The sequence below is a fragment of the Uloborus diversus genome, chromosome 3 (assembly GCF_026930045.1).
Source record: "Uloborus diversus isolate 005 chromosome 3, Udiv.v.3.1, whole genome shotgun sequence".
In the NCBI taxonomy this organism is placed as follows: Eukaryota; Metazoa; Arthropoda; class Arachnida; order Araneae; family Uloboridae; genus Uloborus; species Uloborus diversus.
Genome location: NC_072733.1, coordinates 105,457,707 through 105,478,350, shown reverse-complemented (window position 1 = coordinate 105,478,350; position 20,644 = coordinate 105,457,707). Strand labels below are relative to the sequence as shown.

At 34.0% G+C, this 20,644-nt stretch overlaps 1 protein-coding gene across 1 annotated transcript in view; it reads right to left on the bottom strand.

Moving 5' to 3' along the window:
• LOC129218876 (lysine-specific demethylase 6A-like) overlaps positions 1-869 on the bottom strand; it is a 72,677-nt gene extending 71,808 nt beyond the window's left edge. The window contains exon 1 of the mRNA XM_054853197.1: positions 802-869. Coding sequence (XP_054709172.1) covers positions 802-869 — 68 coding nt within the window. The remainder of the gene's footprint in view (positions 1-801) is intronic.
• Between the last annotated feature and the right edge of the window lie 19,775 nt (positions 870-20,644).

Sequence of the window (20,644 nt, the reverse complement as noted above, 5' to 3'; positions counted from 1 at the left end):
TGGGAAATAGAGGCTCTTGCAAAAAGTTCAAGGTGGAATGCTCTAACTTTATTTGGCTCCTGATGTCTCCATCAAGTTGGAGCGTTGATGATCTTTTAAGCCTTTTTCTGTCTTTCCATTCGTTGAACACTCTGGTGGAGATATGGTCTTTATTGTAGCAATGTAGTTTGTAATGGTGGTAAGATTGCGCCTACACTCCAGAGGAGGCAGACCACATTCCTGTTCAGATTTTTCGTTATTAGTGAAAGAGACTGCGCCAATAATAATTTTTGATGCTCGGTGTTGTATTGAATCTAATTTAAGTTTGGAAGTGGCGGATGCCGGACACCAGATTGGGGCAGCATATTCAAGTTCTGGTCTAATGATAGAGCAATAAGCACTTTTTAGGGTTTTAGGTCTTGATCCCCATGTAGTTCCGCAGAGTTTTCTAAGCATGTTTATACAGAAACATTTAATAAACTTATAGAAAACTTCCGTAGTTTTATCGATGATTGTTTTTTTTTTTTTTTCTTAGTTTGTCAATTGCTTACATTTCAAGAAAAACTGACTTATTTAAGGAACGCAGTTGCATACATTTCTTCGTGTTTACTAAAGCTTTCAAATTAGCAAAATTTCCGCCCAGGCTCGTCATTTAAAGGAGTCTCCCCTGGTTTTGAAAAATTAATGCAAAAATGCCGAAAAACTACAACGAAAAAACAATGCCGGGCGGATCGTTTCTTTCGGTTACAAAATGTCACTTTTTATTTCAATCCGGAAACAACAGAATATCTAAGAAAATTTTGCGAGGAAAAACAACAGAACCTTTCATACACGTCACGTGGTTTCAAAGCTAAAGCGGAAGTCGCGTCCGTCACTCGATACACAGCCATCTTAACACAAGGCCTGCGCGCTCATTCAACATGGCCGCCCGTGAAGGCGGTTTGTTTACATCTCATAATAGCTCTACCGTGAATAAAAATTTAGATTTTTTTATAATCCATTAAAAAAAAAGTTAATTTTTACATGAAATACTCCGATACATCTCTAAATTAAAAATTTATATCGTTCGAGTTTTAATATCGACACAAATAGTTCTTAAATAGTAAACTAAATTAAAATTCATGCATGACACATTACATATTATATTCGTAATAAATATATAGATAATGAATAAAAATGAAAATTTTAATGGGTAAAAAGAAAATACACTTCAACTTCAAATCATAATGCAAAAGAAAGTACGAAATAAATTTTGCTTAATGTAAATTGTAAAATGATTAAGACAGACAGGGAAGATAAACGGGAAGTGCATATTTCTTATTCATAAACTAATAAATATTTTGAATTTTTCACACGAATGATTTACAGTAGTATTGATTTCCTTTGATAAAAATACAGACAAATGAAAAAAAATAAGATGGAATAAAATAAACCAATATTTAGCCATATTTCTAACTGTTACAAACAAAAGAAACAGTATACATTTTTGAGAGAAAAATCACTCCAATACCCAATAATAATTACAAAACATCTGAACAATTGAAACAAACTAAACAATTGGTATAAAGGACAATACTGATGCATATATTTCAGAGTAAAAAATATAATTAGATTTATCATGAGTTATCTGTGAGATTTTTTTTTTTGGAGAAGTTATTTAACAGTATGTTATAAATCGTTTGCATAATATTTCTCAAAATCAAGAAAATGGTGTGAGAGCTAAGCTTGTAATGGTCATGTACCACATTTCTAATGCATGGCTCGCTAATAGTTGTTAAAAGCTTTAATTCATTTTCATTTGCTATGAAATCCTCCAAAAAAAAAAAAAAAAAAAAATCCACAACATTTTAAAATACATTTATACAAATAGAAGCTGGGTTTAAAAGAAAAAGTTGGTGTTTTTCAAAAGTCACGATTTCATGTATCTATTAAACTGCACTCTTCAGAGAATTCATAATAAAAAGCTCCTTGAAATTTTAGTTACAAAAAATAATCATTTACCAAAGTGAGGGCAAAAAGCTTCGTCATTAAAATCGAAAGTAATAAATGTGTATTACATGAAAAAAAACATAAATAAAAATGTGTACCTTTCAATGATAGAGTACAGTACCTTACAGAAATAGAAACTGCTTTAAAAGTTAAAACAGTTGCTCTTTTTAATGAACCGCGATCTAATGTATATATTAAACAGCACTCTTCAGCCAATTCATGTTAAAAAGTTCCTTGAAACAATAGTTACAAAAAATAATCATTACACAAATTGAGGGCAAAAAAGCTTCGTCATTAAAATTGAAAGTGATAAAAATATGTAGCATGAAAGAACATACATAAAAATTCGTCCCTTACAAGTAAAAAATCCTCAAAATATTATTTAACAAGTACAGTAAAACTCCTCTAATATGGACACTAACAAGACAAAATTTTTTGTTCGCAATAGAGGGGTGTCCGCATGACAAAGGTTTAATACCTTTTAATTTTACTTTAGAATTGAGGAATTAAATACTGTCCACATATGAGGGGTATCCGTTAGGAGGGATTTTACTGTATTTATTTTTATTATCAATTCTGCTTAAAAATAACCATTGGTAACCACACTTACCTTCTTAACATTTTTTAATCCAACAATAGTAGCTTCAAACATATTTGGAGATGTTAAACATTTGATACGTTAAATTTTCACCACCAAAGTATCCCAACGGCTTATAATGTAAACTTGACGAAACGTAACGATTTAGCACAGTCAAATACAAAGAGCAAAAAAGAAAACATCATTTCAAGTCTCCATAAAGACAGTTGATAACGTATTCACACATTTGGAATAAATATTACTTTGCTATTTGATACTAAAGTTGTAAGATGAAATACAATATTGCATCCGCAACGAGCAGCTACTTGAAGTCCACAACACTGTTTGAACTAAATGGGTTTTCCCGCTCAAAGCCTCCTTGAGGTCACGTGACATCGATTGCGCAATACAGCGCGTAGGCCTGATATATAGAAGGCTGTGCTCGATACTGTCATTTTTTAATCAAGTAAAAAAATGCAAAGGAAAAAAAAACAGCTGAAAATTCTGTCGTGTCGAACGAAAAAGTCATCGTGAAAAATGATACTTATGCAACAAGCGTAAGGAGCATTGGCCTGTCTCTAGACGCAAGATTAGACAATCTTTTCGATGTAAATAAACAGCTGAGGCGGCATGTGATCTCTCAAATGAAACATTCTATGAAAATACAGCTGAACTCTAGCATTATTAACATTTATGTCTTTAAATATCCCTGTCGTCTGCTGAAGCCATTTTAAATTGGCGCACGCGCTTTTCAGGAACCCTCGACACTTTCAACAGCCTATGAAGCATATTTTTATTACACGAATTGAATGTTTTTTCATGCTGAATGTTATTTCCAGATAAATAACAATTCGTATCACTTTAATTTCAGGTAGAGTTTATTTTCTTACACAGTAAGAGCGAACTATTGTTGCCTAAGGACGTTGTACGACAAAGATTCTCGGCATTCAATGAAACACGTTACCACAATTTTATTTCCAAACTTGCATTAAAAAAAAATCCCCACAAAAGTAATTTGGACATTTTAGCAATCCGATTATCAGACAAAAAGTTTTGGTCAAATTGCAAATAGAAAAAGTTTCGTTATTTCTATGTTGTAATGAAGAGATTCCATGTAACTCTAGAACACAGAACAGTATTGTTAATTTTTCTCATGATTTTGTGTTTTAATGCATTGTTTGGTACACAGGTCTTATACACGGCGATCGAAAATATAGCTTTTTATATTTGAGCAATGGTTCACCTAAAATATCATTCAAGTAATTTCAATTGAATTTAAATATTGGATTTATTTGATAAGTATTGTTTGTTTTTCTATGGCTTTTGAGTTTAAAACCAAACTACAGCCTAAAAATATAATAATAACTATTATTATTATTGTAAATATTATTATTTTTATCATTATAATAATAATTATTATTATTATTAAAAACACACATACACACACAACTTCAGCTTTAGTAAGAAAGAAAAATAAGCAATTTTGTCCATTACAGATATGACATACCGAGTCTAATAACGAGCGATGACCGCAAAGAATTGCTAACAATGCAATCACTTTAGCTGATATTATTAGAACATTTTAGCATTTTCAAAAGACTCCTCTACTGAAATAAACAAAATTTCAATTATAAAAGTTAAGTCAAATAGTTTCTTGTATTCAGAAGTTATGTTTAAAACTTTTCCAGCTAAAAATTATCGTGTATGCAGAAGAAAGAGAGAAAATCTTCAATATGTATTTTTTTAAAAATTGTTGCAAAACTGGGTTTTCTTTCGAAATAAAAAACACTATAGCTAAAATATGAAGGGGGGGGGGATATTTCTATAAGTTTCTACGTTTAAAATTAACACACCACATTTTCTACTTTTAAAAAACCTTGTACTTAAACGGTATACCAGCAACGGTGTAGAAGCAAAATGAACACTTCATACGATAAAACGAAGCTAGGATATTATCAGGACTAGGATATTATAGGGTCCTGGGATATTATAGTATTTAGTACATAGATGCAAAAACTTGGGACGCTTCCGGCTTCTTCTAGTTTTCCTGGAATTCGCAATAATCCAGCACTAAATATGTCGGCAGAATGAAAGCGTGGATCCCCCTCCCCATTATTAAATGCCAGATAGCACACACATAATGATATGCTTATAAAGACAAACTGACGAGCGTAAGTAATAACGTAAAACTGAAGACCAGAAGAAAGTAGAAATAGGAAACAACAGTGACTATGCAGTTTGCAACCGACCATGAAAACAAAACTGTTGGGGTTTGAACAAAGTTTACCACAGCCAGAGTGCGGCAAATAATTTGCATAAAAGCCGGGCAAAAGCACAATGACCTTATTGCGACACAATGCAAAAACTTATTTGACTGAAAAACATTCCGCGTTAGGGAGAGTTGAGGTGTTGACTTTCAAAACAAATTTAATCACATAAAGAAAAGAAAGAAAGAAAATGAGAACTTGAGGTTTATTCTTCTTTAGCTAGTTAATTCGCAACTCCAACAAACTATAGGGGGCGCTGCAGTCACTGTCTAATGGCGGACGAAAAAACTAAAACAAACACACGCTGTAACGTGTAAATTGCTTCTAAACTTAGGAAATGAGAGTAATTTTTGTTCGCATGCATGATTTTTTTGTTCTTTATTCATTTGAAAATATTTTTCAAAGTCTTTTGGTTATTCTGACCCATGTAGAAAGAGATTAGAAATCAAAAGGTATTACGAAAGTAAAAAATTAATGCAGAACACACAGTAAGTTGTTCTGAAGCAGCCATTTCCACGATGTTGAATTCGAAATTTAACAATTCTTGATGAAACTACATTTGTATTGTAGCCATATGAACACTATAAATATTTCATGTAAATAAACCTTTGTTTATCAGTGTTGTCAAAAGAGGAAGACGAAAGTTCTTTGTTTTGTTTGGCTAGCGCTAATTGTTTTACATTCGGTTTCGTATGTTTCTACTTTCTGAATTATGATTTAATTCTGTCATGCATCATCAACAAAATTCGCACGGATACATAGCGGTAGTTTTCTTTTTAATTGATCTTCCATTATTTCTTTAAACTTATCGAATTCTGTTATCTTTCTACCATTTTAATCCACACAGGATAAAAAATAAAAATGGTAAACAACTGACATGCAAAATCTCGCCAATTGTTCTCCGCACGCACAATACTAAAACCATAACCCTAAACTAAAATACCACTATTTTGGTGATGAAAATTCTCAGCGTTAAACATTTTTCATTTCGTTCTACGATAATATATTCAAGAAAATATTTTGCATACTATTCTTCTTTTGAGCTTAAGATAAAAAAAAAAAAAAAAAAAAGAAAAAAAAAGAAAAGAAAAAAAAATTAATTTGAATTTTGACATCTTGAATTCAAATTATGTTTTTCGCAATCACGAGTGTGTGTGTGTGTAGGGGGTATGTGTGTGCTGGCATAAGTGTGTGGGTAGTTGTGTGTATGAATGTGTGTGGGGGGGTATGTGTATGTGTGTAGGCATATGTGTTTGTGTGTAGGTTTATGTATGTGTATGTGTTTGTGTGTGTATGGGTGTGTGTGCGTGTATGTATGCGCGTGAGTGTAGGACATGGACGCAACCTGGAGACGGCTTTCGCTATAGGTGCAGCATCGTGAGGAGCCTGTCGACGGCGATGGTGCGGAGGGTGGCGGTGGGAAAATAAAATCAGCTAACGTCAAAAACAGTCAAATAAAAGCAATAAGCAATCGTGATTGCTCAAAGAAAACATATTCTTTCAAATTCACACAAAACAATAAAAAAATTACCTGACATAAAGTTATCCTCTTCGAAAAAAAAAATGCTTCGAATAGACTTGCAAATGCGAAGTTTGTTAATCCAGAATTTTCTTGTGTTTAGGGCATTATGACATTCCATTTACGACAGTCAACTCACTTTTTAGAGGGAAATAATGAAAACTAACATTATTTTGAGGAGCTCGAGAATACCATTAAGGAACAAAACACTTTCTGTTGCTGAAAGCAATCCAAGACACATCGAATAATGCGCTAATAAATACTCATAACAAACTGCCTATGTTTACGTCAACAGACATACGTGGAACGCCATGTTTTAGTTTTTTCGGCAGTTATGTAAATCACCGCAAGGTAGCGTATTCGAGCGCTGGAGTTCCGAATAACCGCATTATAAAATAGTTTACACCGACAACAACAACAACAAAAATAAATAAACAAAAAAAAAATAATAATAAAATAAATAAATATATAAATAAAAATCGCGTAGAGAAAATCAGTTTTGCTCGAAAAGAAAGTATTCTGTTTCCGTTCTCAAAAAAAAAAAAAAAAAAAAAAAAGGGAAAGAAAAAAGAAGAACTATTGCACAATAGTACAATCTTAGAGACTTTAATCTCCCATAATCCTTTGCCAAAGGCCATAATACAGCTTGTCAACTAAAAGAAAGATGTTTTATTTTCCATTTTTACTTAATACAGCGGTTAACTGCTAGACATAGTTTTATTCAGAAAGGGTTTAATCCATCATTATAGGTCCAGTAAAATAGAATTTAATTCTAACAGGTCTATTAAAAGCAACGTATTCCAACACTTCGAATAAAATAACTTAGTTATTATGAATATTTTAGAAGAAAAGAAATTTTCAAAAAATGGAATTATACTTCAACTAAAATGCGCTTGAAAAAAATTCCCTTGCTGCTTATTCATGTAGCATATTGAAGTGAGTTTTTTGCTTATACTGATATAATGCTTGTGATTGAACTTTTTTTTTTTTTTTTTTGAACGTCATCTTCTCAGTTGTGTTAATGTAAAGTGATACATTCCACGAAATGTTTTTGAAAACTTTCACGCAGTACATATACAATAAAACATTTTGTGTCTGTAAAAATATTTACTTGCATACAAGACATTATGTAATGATGTAATTACATTAATCACTGGTTCAAAACTAAATCCAGGTGGCAGTAAAATAATAATTATAAAAAATATATAATAATAAATATTAGTGAAAATGGTTCTAGATTAGTATTATGAATGAATTTAGAGAAGATTAAATGCTTCAACTTCTGCCCACTTAAAAGAGTCAGAACTAATTTCAGGATGCCCACAACAAGCGCGCGACAGACACATTGGAAAAAAAAAGTCAACAACAGAACATGCCACTTTTATCAAGTCAGCGTTCTAATTGTAAAACCTGACTGGATTTCAAGTTCAGTGCGCACCTTCGGCCTTAAAGGGAAACGTGAGAGCTGGCTACATGACCTTAGCATGACCTCAAAGACAAGGTGCGTGATGTGCATTTGATAGGAACAAGCCTCCGGCTAATTCCTTCAAAAAATAAGTTTTGGGGATCTGAAAGACCATTAAAGCAACTACATAATCATTATTTGGGAGAATGAAGAAAATTATTTTCGCTTTCCTTTTTCAAGGTAAGTGGGCATGCAGTTCAAAGCTTCTAAAACCAAGCCAGGAATACTCGAATCGAAATATGTGGTATAGAAAAAGTACTGGGGGCTACTACAAGCACAGTTTAGTTTTTAACAAAACAAGTGCGGGAACCGTAGAGTTTTGTAAGCTTATTTTCATACGTAAATAGCCTGTATGCAAATTAAGTTCTGACTATACGTTATATAAAGTTACTTTTTTTGAAATTGGTTTATTTCTTTAGTATACTAATAAACTCATTATTATTTAAACATTTTGTAGACAAACAAATGACAATTAACGCAACAAAGTATTCTTGGACATTTACAATATATACGCGTGTATACGGTACCCTAACAAAATTTTCATTGAAATCATCTCCCCCCCCCCCCTTTCCAAAATGTTATCGAAAACAGCAAAAATAACGCCCACTTATATGTAAAAACATTAAGTTTCCGAAGCCAGGGGAAAATTGACCCCCTTAAATGACGAACCTGGAAACGATACACAACTGAGATAAGTAACACTTCTAAAATATTCAGTTCAAGGAGGATTAAACAATTAGTTCCCAGTTCTAGAAGTCCCTATTTAACTCAATCCTAACAAATTTCAGCCTCAATATGCTAAACAATGATTGAAATGCATGAATTCTAAAGAAAATTTTACTACAATTTATGGCGATAGTTAAAACTTTTATTATTGAAGATTTTTTTTTTAATTCATAACTTAACGCTATTACTCATTTTCAAAGGACCTCCATTGACAAGTGACAACGTGTTTTCCTTAATAGTAGGGTACCGGATGGAACTAAAGGTGATTGCTTTTGAGAGACTGCCATCTGTAGTCAGAAAACTTTTAGTGACTCTATCCAAATAGCACCAGGACAGTTAGGACGTCAATATAATTTAAAACCACCCAAGAGAAGTTATACACAAGCCGAGGAAGGTGAACGAGAAAGCGATGGTGCATCCCCTCCCCCTCTTCTCCCATGGTTCCTAAAATGGCCTGTCGCTTGGAGGGGCAATTAGTTATATAAAGTGATAGCTTTCCAAACTTTCAGTGCAGGAGGAACCAAATAGGGGTGGGTATACGCCACAGGGAATTTCTATAAACTCGATTTTTTATACCTTTCAAGCCTGGTCTTTCTTCGAGCAGGTTGAAAAGTGGCCAGGTATTCGAAGCAGTGGGACGCTTTCAAAAAAAAAAAAAAAAAAGTCACAGTTTAATTACCAGTGCTTCATTACGTACTGCTCACAAGCAATATAATCTCGAGTCACTTAGAGCCCTTCTACACTCCGCGTAAATTCGCGACGCTACTGAGAGCGACTGATTAGCACCCTCCCTCATTAGCACTCTGATTGATGACCAGCGATAAGGTTCCTGCAGCTTATGTTGGATCATTTCAAACGGCTTTTTGGCGTAACTTTTTGAGCGTTTGGCCGCTGCTAGTGTTCCAAGTCGAGCTTGCCGGGCAGAGAGTTTCCTTATAAAAACAGCATTATCTTTCTACACCAAACGCGCGACCAGCAACGACAGTGATGTCCACCGAGCTAATTTTCGACACCGAAAAATTTGTCTGTGCTGATCTTATGTAAAGTGTCAATCTAAATCCAAATATGACCACCGTTCCACCCCTCCCTCCACTTTTTTGAAATTGCAACCCCGTTTCCCCCTCCCCCCACACTTTTTGGCAGTTTCATAGATATTTTTTTATTTGGAGAGTTGTTTTGAGGGGCTAGCTAGAAAAGTGCAAAGCTCAAAATTTTAAACAGTTGGGGCAAGTTGAGAGACTTATGGGGGCTTACCCCCTGAAATATTAGAAAAATGGTCAACTCGATTTTTTTTCCATGAAATTAATTCATAATATTTTCAGTTATTTTTTATCATAAAACCTGTGTACAGGAATTACTGTTATAAGCCCAATGTCGAAAATATATGTCTCGTTGTATAAAACCTGGGGGGGGGGGGGGTTAAATAAATATATATATATATATATATATATATATATATATATATATATATATATATATATATATATATATATATATATATATATATATACTGTCGGCTCCGCCTAATATCGTCGGTTCCACAAGAAATATTATTCGATTAAGCGGGGTATTTGATTAAGCGGGGAAATTTCATTTACCTCTCTAAATTGACAACATCTGTCTTGAAACGAATTAATAATAAATCAATAGCTACATATATGAAGGAAATAATGTTATTGCTAAAAAGTTTTTGAAACAAGCTAAATAAACAAAAAAAAAAAAATAGTTTAATAATTAGTATATATATATATTACAAGTAGGTATGAAAATTATAAAAAGTAACTTACAACTTGAGTTATGAAATCTTTGTTTTAGCACCTTTTTAAAAAATTTTGAAAAATTCCATAAAAGGGGAATTCTTGCTCAAGGTCTTTTGGGAACACTTTTCTGACTCTCTTTTTCCCCTGCTCGTCTACCGTATCTTACATTTAACATTTCTCAATTCGTCGAATGAAATCCCAATTTTACCGAATGATAAAATTCGAACATGCACACATATACATACATTACATCTACTGCGAAGGAACATTGGGCATCATTGAAAACTATTAAAAAAAAGAGAATATTTTAGTTGCAATTCTGTCTCCTAATTTGTCGAATCAATTAGTCCATGTCCCCCCCCCATGTCCCATGTAGGGAGGTCACGGTGACCTCCGGTGACCCTGCGGGGGGGGGGGCGCAATTTCTTAAGTTCGTCAGGGACGTCAGACCCCGAAGTTACGCTACTGTGTACAATGGCTCTTACACTGGAGAATGTTACTGACTTATTGAGAGTTTACTTTCATTAATGAATGTAACAGTAACATACTCTGGTTGCGTCTGCAAAACCGGTTAAGTTGTTTTTTAACAAAAATGAGTAAAGTATATTATAAGGTGCAATACCGAGTTTCTTAATAGGCAGTGTAGGTACTTAGGAGCAGCAAATTTTTCTCTTTAACTTAGTTATTATTGCCCATGAAAACAAAAACATAACATTTTTATTTTCTCAATAAAAATGAGATAGGCTGCGAGTGCAAAAAAGAATTATTGAATTTTGCTCTACACTATAGCATTAAAACGTGCCTATTAGAAAATATTTTTGAAACCAGTCAAAAGCTCTAAAGGTTATTTTATTGGGAATAAGGTAAAAGAAGACAACTTTGCTTTAAGTTGTGGCGAAGATGTACAAAATACAGCTAGGAGCGCCCCAGATTTGAAATTTTTGGGAGGGCAGAGAGTCAATTTGCCGAACGGAACTCTAAATTTTACCGAATGCTGATAAGTTTGCCGAATAAAACTCCACATTTCGCCGAATTATGATAATTTTGTGGACTAGAACTCGAAATTTTGCCGAATGATGATAATTTTGCCGAATGAAACTCCAAATTCTGCCGAATGATGATCCCTTTGTCGAATCGACTGAAAAAATTAGCCGAATGAAGAAATTTTTGGGCAGGTCACAGTGACCATTCCGTGACCTCCCATCGGGGCGCCCCTGACTACAGCACAGCGAGAGTTATGTATTTCTCTTCTTTTTAAAAATAGATAAAATCATTATATAACACTCATAATGCTCTGATGAACAAGAGATAAGAAGGAAATGAGTCGTTATAATTTGGGGATTTTCTAGAACAATGCACATGATTCTTTTTATCGTTATCAAATCAATATCAAAAATATGTTTTACGTATACATTTGAATGTCAACCGAATCACAAACCGATAAAGACTTTTAATCAACGCACTTTTAATCAGTAATATTGATTTTAGCGCCACGGCAATCGGTAACTTCACTTGTGATGTCAAATACTTTCGTACATTTACTAAAGGCACTGTCTGCCTATGACCGAAAAAACAAATAAAATCGAGTGCACCCCCCATAACCTTTTCTCGAAACTAAATTTAAACAACATGATCCCTTTATGTATTCCCCCCTATGTATCCCTTTGTGTATGATCATGATCCCATTTTTGTAATGTCATTTAAGTTCGTTGTGAAAGTACTGAAAATAAAATGAATGAAAAGTTACACATTTCTTTTCAGGATTTAAAAACATGATTTACCACTGTTTGTCGTTTTACCAGAAAGTTTTAAAGTTCTAATAAATAAGTTTACGAGGAAACTGAAAACTCTTTTCATCATTATTATTCATACGCATAAACTATAACTTTACGCACACAAATGCAATGTTCATAAATGTTCAACAGCAAATTATTTGAAGCATTTTAAACAGAAAATCATGTGTTTGACAAATATTTACTAACCAGTACTGCAGTACACTGTTATAACCAGAGGTTCCAGACGGGTGAATATATTCCCCCTAAGGTGAAAGCATGGTGACCAAGGGTGCCATACTGGCCAGGAAGTAAAGCAGAGGTGCGAAAGTAGCAGACAGTCGTAGACAGGGGTGCCAAAACAGCAAGCAATCGCTAAATGACTTGCTGGCGCATGCGCTTCCGACATACATTCACCATTCAACCACTTCAATATGGCGGACGAATGATAGGTTGCACTACGCGTGGCTTCTACGTCTTTCACATTGAATGAAGTACACTATTGGATTAAATCTCAACTTTTGTAGGATAATTCTTTAAAATAACAAGTAAGTACAGCTTTTGATCACTTTGTAGCTTTTAGGGCTTTCAAACATAGTTAAAAGTACGTTTAATGCTTTTCAGTTACCGTTAGTCCGTTACGATACCGTAGTACCGTTAGTTGTTTATTTTCAGGTTACCGTTACTATCGTGAAAATTCCATCATTCACACAAAACGCTACTAAATGTATCTATCATTATTTTCTTGAGTACTCGATAAGCAACATTTAATCACCGAAATAGTAACCGCAATGATATTTTCAATAACCAACAAGTGAGAACCTAAATAAAAATGATTCTTGTGCTTCGTGTAGCGAACGTAAAAAATAAAAAAGAAATCTCTCTCCGTCTATCTTTTTCTTTTGCTTTTTCGTTCAAGTGTTTGAATCATTTCCTGTTAGCGGTTATTCGATAGTGTTAGGAGTTTCTTTAAATTTTTAACTGTCGAAAAATTTTATGCGCATTTTATTTTATTGTTACTTTGATTGAAATGTTGAACGTTTGAGAAACGATTTTGTTTTATCGTAACTTGAATATTCCAGAATATTTTTGGCTGTTCATGTAAATAATTCATAAGTACATCTACACTTTACTTTCGGTGCGGTTATTTCTCACAAATGATCATTAACTTAACTATGATTATTCAAATAATTACTCGTCTTTAACTTTAAATATATTTGTGACAACTCTTTGATACCAAATAAAGTCTGTAGATATTTATTGTTTTATTCATCTTTAATATTACTTTGTAAAACAAAAAAAAAAAAAAAAAAAACTCATCAGTACGCAGAATTTTTTTACAAGTTTTTTCCCGCCCCGAGAGTTACTATAATTATTATTATTTATTTTATTTATTTTTAAGAAAAGGATAAAAATTTCACAGGTCCGCAATGTTTTTCATTTGTTTTTACCGACCCGTGGGTCAAAAGAGGTTGAGAAACACTGATGTAGAGAACGATCAGATGAATTAAAGCAATGAGCACTTCTTAACTATGTTGAAAACTCTGAAATATGGTCAAATGCTGTAATTACAAGTTTTAATCATTTCCAGTACTGAATTCATGCAATGTGAAAAGTGTGCAAAACGTAGACTATCATGAATCAAAACAAAACTATTAAAAAAAGAAAAATACACAACTGTATTCAAAAACGCACACAATACGGGGGAGGGGGGGAGGATCTACAGTAAGGGTGCCATTTCTCTCTCCGAAGGTTCATTCTTTTCACCCCGGCTGCCTACTTTTTGAAAGGTGCCTGTTTTTCACCCTAGTTAGAGGTGAAATTTCGGCTCCGTATTGGGTGCCGCTGGTGAACAAGCGTTTCACCCCTGAAAGGTGCCGAATGCAACCTGTAGTTTTAACAGTGTAGGAAGGTAAAGTGTAGTATCTGCAGAAATGTGTTTCTGAGATATTTGAAGAAACGCGTTTTGGATGCTATACTAATGATAGAGAAATGTTGGAGTTAAACCTTAATTATAATAGATGACATAAAAGCAAAACAACGAAATATTTGCAGATAATGTGTTTTACCTTCCCACGGCAAGTATATTACTTTATTAATATACTTTTTTAAACAAGCATGAAAATTGTAGTATGTTTTAAACATGTCAAGTTTAAAAATTACGCACGCTCCACTGTTGACCTAACATGGAATTCGATTTTAGAATTTTTTCTGTTATTGATCAAAAGCATAAAATCAAACCTCACCCCTTCTTTTCCTCTCAAACAAGCTGAGTTTATTGGTCTATAATGGAAGGGAGAGGCGGTTTAAAAATCTACTTCCAGGAAATACCGGGAAAATAAGTTCGATTTATTTTTCGATATTTGCTGTCGATAGAAATATCATTATATTTTTCTGACAAAAAGGCAGTTTGGGTTCAGACATTAGCGATACCAATAAGCTACATAGTTAGGCAGTGGTTAAAAAGATAAGGGATGAGGAGTTGTCGATAACGATTGTTTGCATTGTTCCAATTTAAAAATGTTTCATTTTTCATCCCAAGAGCGCGTCCAAGGTCAAAGATCTTTTTACCAGAGCATTAACTATATCTTTACGCACACAAACACATCAAATTATTTGTTTCAACATTTTAACACTGAACTTGAAATAATTTCGTACATATTTAATTCGCTCTTTAATTTTGGACTGTTGTAAGGGTGAATATCACTAATTTTATCTATAGTTTACTATTATTTACATCTTTTAGTGGAGGCGCAAACGGTCAAAATTTGGCTCCCGTGCGATTTTTGTGATACAATTATGAGAGTTAGTTTTTCTGGAAGGTATTGGCACGAGGAAAACGAATTCGGATGTTGGCACCCCCGATAATGATGCAGGGGGGGCGGTTATAAGTGCGCCAGGGGGCAAGTGGTTTTCCGTTCAAGTTTTGTGATACAATTATGGGAGAAAGATTTTCTGAAAGGTATTAGTACGAGAAAATCGAATTTGGATGTTGTCAACCCCGAAAAGGGGTGCAGAGGGGGCAGGGGGGGGGGGGGTTATAACTGCGTTGGAGAGCAAGTTGTTTTCCGTTCAATTTTTGTGATACAATTATGGAAGTTAGTTTTTCTGAAGGGTATTGGCACGAGGAAAACGAATTTGGATGTTGCTACCCCCAAAAATACCGCAGGGGGGGGGGGGAGGCAGGGTGGTTGTAACTGCAAACATAAAACAGTTATATATTCAACATTTCTTGGTTTACAACAAGTTTTCAAAGTGTAAAATGCTTAAAATCAGCAATAACATTATTATAACGCATAAACATCCGAATTAAATTACAGTGTGTTTCGGAGCTATTAAGAGCTTTCATTGTAAAAGATGTGAGTTTATGAATGAGTTTATAACGATTTGTAGAAGTGTTTCTTTCAGTTGTAGATTATAGAAAGTATTTTTGAACGAAACAAAAAATTTATTGAAACTGTGACTTTTTCTTTTATTATGCCAACATTGTAAATTTTAGGTAAAAGAACAGAAAAACTTCATATTTTCTGTTAAAATCATTTGCTGTCCAAAATATTTGAATAAAAACAGGAATGTAGAATTATATTTACAGAGATCAACACATAGGCACTCAATTGAGACCGTTTGAAAGAAAAGATACAGAAAGATATCAGAAAGCTGATAAAATATATAAGCTTGCTATAATCTTGTACAAATTCAGTATAGACGATTAGGAAATAGTCTGGGAGCGAATGGTTTCCCGTTCGATTTTTGTAATAAATTTATGGGAGTTAGTGCAAAGTAAATAATTAAATTTCTTTTAATCGAGTGAAAAACGTTTTGGAAAATTATCAATACATTTTTACATTTTAAATTTTCTTATCAGAGGGTAGCAACACTAGTTATTTAGAACACGTAAGTTTATGATTAATACGAAATGCAAATAAATAAATAAATAAAGATTAATGAAAGGCATGCAGATGATAGATCATATCCTGTTGGTCATCATCAACATCCAAGATACGCTCACACTCACAAAAAGTAAAAGAAAAGAAAAAAAGGTAAAAAAGACAAGTACATCTTGAGCAAAATGAACTTTAGTGTTCCGGGGCTCAAAGATACTGACACTTATAACTTATGAGCATATGTGCAAGCTAAAACCGACAAAGTTTCATTTCCTTTTCGTCATATTAAGCAACTACCTATTATGAATGGCGGATGAACTTTTTCCCACCAAGGTTAACCGGAAAAAATGGTTGCCAACAAATAGATAGGTAAATGAAAAAACAACGAACCCTATGGCGGTTTACATGAAACAAAGGAAGTCAACTGCAGTGCATCTCAGGTTCCCTCCTGAGAAACAAAACTATTGCGTTAATCGGCGTGAAACCTTATCAGTGATAATATTTACTTGAGTAATAAATACAAGAACACATCCTCTTTTCCGAGATGAAAATCAAACGTAACGATTCTTGAGAAAATAGAAATACTGAATAGAAAACAGAGATGATATTATCAGCGTACACAAAAGCAATTGGGTAAATGTTACTAAGAAATAAGATTCAGGATTTCTATTTTTTTTTTTTTTTTGGGGGGGGGGGGGGGGGGGGGTAACACAGCCGAAGATAATGAAAAAGAAAATACAGAGACGATCTTTCCCGTCAGACTGTAAGAAATTAAGTCATCGCGGGGGAAAAATGACACGAAAGAAGCCAAGGACAATGTATTTGGCCCTAAAAATGGTTAACAATGCCATTGACTTGGATCTGGTAACCTGAAAAATTTGAAGGGAAAAAAAAAGATTTTTCCGATAGTTAACTATGATGACTTGTGGTTCAATTTTCATTCACCCTTTCGTTTTCCAAATGATTTAATAAATTGAACTTCGAGCTTTTTTCGACGCCTCGACCTTCGAATTATCCACAATATGAGTAAAGCAATACAAAACAACAGAAAAATATCAGAAATACCAGCCACAAAAATGAAATAAAAACGTAAATAAACCGTACTGCCACAATGATTTAGAAAAAGATACTTATATATCAATATTAACCTTTTAGAGGAGTAAAAGATAGCAGCTCAGGTGATATTATATAGGATTGGCAATTTTTGGGAGACGGACCTCCCACTGCATCCTGATGCATGCATCTCACATGAAAACATGATAATATAACAATAACACTATAATAGTTACACTGAAAAACACCTGCTTTTCCCTTTTTCTTTTATATTTCATACTCCCCCCCTCCCCCCCCCCAAAAAAAAGGTTAAAAAAGTAAACGATGCAAATTGTAATGGAGGATTTGATGGATAAAAAATATCAACGGCACAAAGACTCATTTACTATATACAACCAACGAGACACATTTCATTAAATGAAATGTGAACGTACAATTGTCCGTTAAGGGCAAAATTTTAAGATCGTGAAAGCCGGAGGCAAATACCAATCCTTTTCCACAAGAATCGTGCTTATTAGAAAGCCAGGTGCATCACTTAATATTTTGGTAAGAGGTTTAGGAAAAGAAAGGAGACGGATGTTCTTTCTCTACGCCCTCTCCCCCAACCCCTGATAAAGAAAATCTACGCGTGGCGAGATGAAAAATCGGTAAGATTTCTGTGGAAAATGCACAGCTGTTGTAAACTGGAAGAAAGTTTTCGGTAAAATTATTTGAAGATATTTCCGTCAGGTTTGTTTTTACCCGACTGCGCGTGCGAGACGCAAAGAAGGGTAATGTGTTTCAGTCTATGTATGTATGTCCGTTTCTATGTGGCGTTCTACAGGCTAAACGCCTTGGCCAATTTTTGTAATTATTACGTCAATCAATTTCTCTTAACCTTGGGAGTGTCACTAAACACATGAAAGTAATCAAAAGTACCATTTCAAAAACCGGTTGTCATTTTGTCATTTCGGGATCGGAGAACGTTGGGTGTTGCACACTGTGTCACACGCTACCTGCGTGTGAAAAATGCAGGTAGTTTTCGCTGCCTGAATTTTTTTGTTTACTAAGTCTACTACTAATTGGGGTCTCAATGGTCGAGTGGTCTAAGCGATCGCTTCTCCCACTTGAGGCGGTGGGTCAAGACACCCTCGCTCTGGATGTACTTTTCCCTCTTTCTGATGTAAATTCTTTCATGTGTTCTTTATATGCATTCTGTACTGTAATAAAAAATATATCATGCGTAACGAAGGCAAGACACTCAGATTGTAGTCCTCATCAAAACAAACCCGTGCAATAAGCACCAAAAGAAGATCTACTAATTCGATTTCCATCTCTAACATGTTGCAATTGTTTTTGCTTTGATTCAAGGGACTGAGTTTCGCGACGTGTACTTTCTTGAGAGGCTTTTTAAGTTTTGTGAGAAAGATTTGATTGATGGTGGGGGGGGGGGGGGGGGGGACGCTTCCGATTTCGCGTCATCATCAGTTATACTGTTTATGCACGGCTGTTTATATAGCTTTGCTGTGGTTGACTTAAGTTCGCGCATTTTTGCCGAAGGTCAAGCACATGTAGCTTTAAGACGAGTTAGGTCCTTAGAGGGACTAATTACTCAGTAGTTTAGACCACCGCAAGTTACTTAATAAACCTCACGATACAAACAAACTCTTTCAAAGAAATGACAAGGTTGCGAAATGTACCGTCTTATAACCATAATAACTAAGTCAATGAAAGTTAACTAAAAAGTGTAAAATAAAAAAATATTAAATAAAAACAAAAAACCCGACTGCGTAAAAACCAAAAAAACTAAAAAGGAAAATGTATAAGCCCAGTAGTTTTCAACGGTGTAGTTATTCAGTAGTACTTAATACATTCTAAACTACTGGGCTTATACATTTTCCTTTTTAGTTTTTTTGGTTTTTACGCAGTCGGGTTTTTTTGTTTTTATTTATTTATTTATTTTTTATTTATTTATTTTTTTTTGTGTAACACAACGAAGATAATTCATTGTAAGCTCTCATCTATTGAATAATTTCTCATCTAAATAAGATAAACTAAAAATTATAAGAAGACTTAATAAGTTAACTCCAGGTTTCGCCATTTATTCACAAATATTTTGTATTTTTGATCAAGTGTCATAACTCTATAAATAATTTTGGATTAACTGGCATAACAGTAGAAAATTTTCGATCAAGTATCACAACTAGGCCCCAAAAGTTTATGATAATGGACTTTTCACTGCATTTTTTACGTACATTACGTTTTTCCCGTTTTCGTGCATAAAAACTTTTTATGATTTTTCAGGGCATTTCTCTTAGCTTCAGTCTTTTCTTCCTTTCGAAAAAAAATTTGATGTATAAATTAAATTTTGAAATTTTAAGTCAAAAGTTTACAGTACCAATTATCATGAACATCGTGTATGATGCCATCAGTTGGAGGAAATAATCCTACTCATTGTTTGTTCACTTTATAAAGAGAAGTAAAGTGAACGTCGCAGGTGTTTTAAGTGGAGAAAATACAAAGAGTGAGTGACTCGATGGCGAAAAATTTGGCGATTTTTTTTCTTTTTAAATTTTTAAATCTGGTTTTAATTTGGCCAATGTTGGTGATATTTAAAGAGTTAACCACTGACTCACATTAAAATTGCCAATAATGGGGAAATAAATCTGTGCGAAACTTTTTTTTTTTTGCTTCGGTTCGCAAAAAACTAGGGGTGAAAGTATTTAGTGTTTTCCTTGCTTACTCCACGGCGCTGTTATCATTAAATTGGCGTAAAAGGAAATCATGTGATGCACACATCAGCTCGTTTACTTATACCTTAAGTGCTTTTTCAAAATTTTAAAAACATTTTTCAATTTTAATTCACTTTTGCGTGTTTTCAGAACAATTTTGGTTTATTTATTTATTTTTTAGACATCTACTTCGGGGCCTTCTTATAAAATTAAAAATAATTTCTGATCAAGAGTCATAATATCACGAAAAATTTTTGATCAAGGGTCACAATACTAAAAATAATTTTCTACGATGTAAAACTCCATTAATGAAGTTTCATCTTCACCATAATTAACTACAAACTCTGATGACAACATACTGCAATACAAAATCACCCAGCCAGTATCTCCTTTCAGGCGAACGAATCGAATCTCCTAAAATGCATAACGTCACCTTGGTTTTCATAGCCCTTCTTCTCGCGGAATAACCCCCTAGGCTGGTCCCACCAAGTCACCAAAGCTTCAGTTTGTCCCGCTCAAAAACCCCTACTTCCTTTCCACCAATTGTGCTTGCCAAACACCCTTTAATAACGCTCGATGATTTCGGTATCTTTCAAGTGCTTTTTATCGATCCCACGGAATCCAAGAAAAGCCGGAAGAAGCTAGGATATGCCTGTACCGAGGCCGGAATGCTAAAAGTAACATCGGGGCAATGAGTAAAATGGTCGCTATACAGGGTTGCTGAAACATCAAGTATCGCCAATGCTTAGGGGTAAATAAAAGAGTTCGACAGGAAGGGGAAGAACACACGATGACGCTTTCAGTTTGTCAAGTGACAAGGTGAATTCTGCGCTAAATGTGCCACACAGTTAAACTATTGTGTTTTAGCATCACAAAATATAAGTAGGACATTTAAGACCACACAGGCAAAAGATTAATTTGATATTAAGTGTCATAATATTA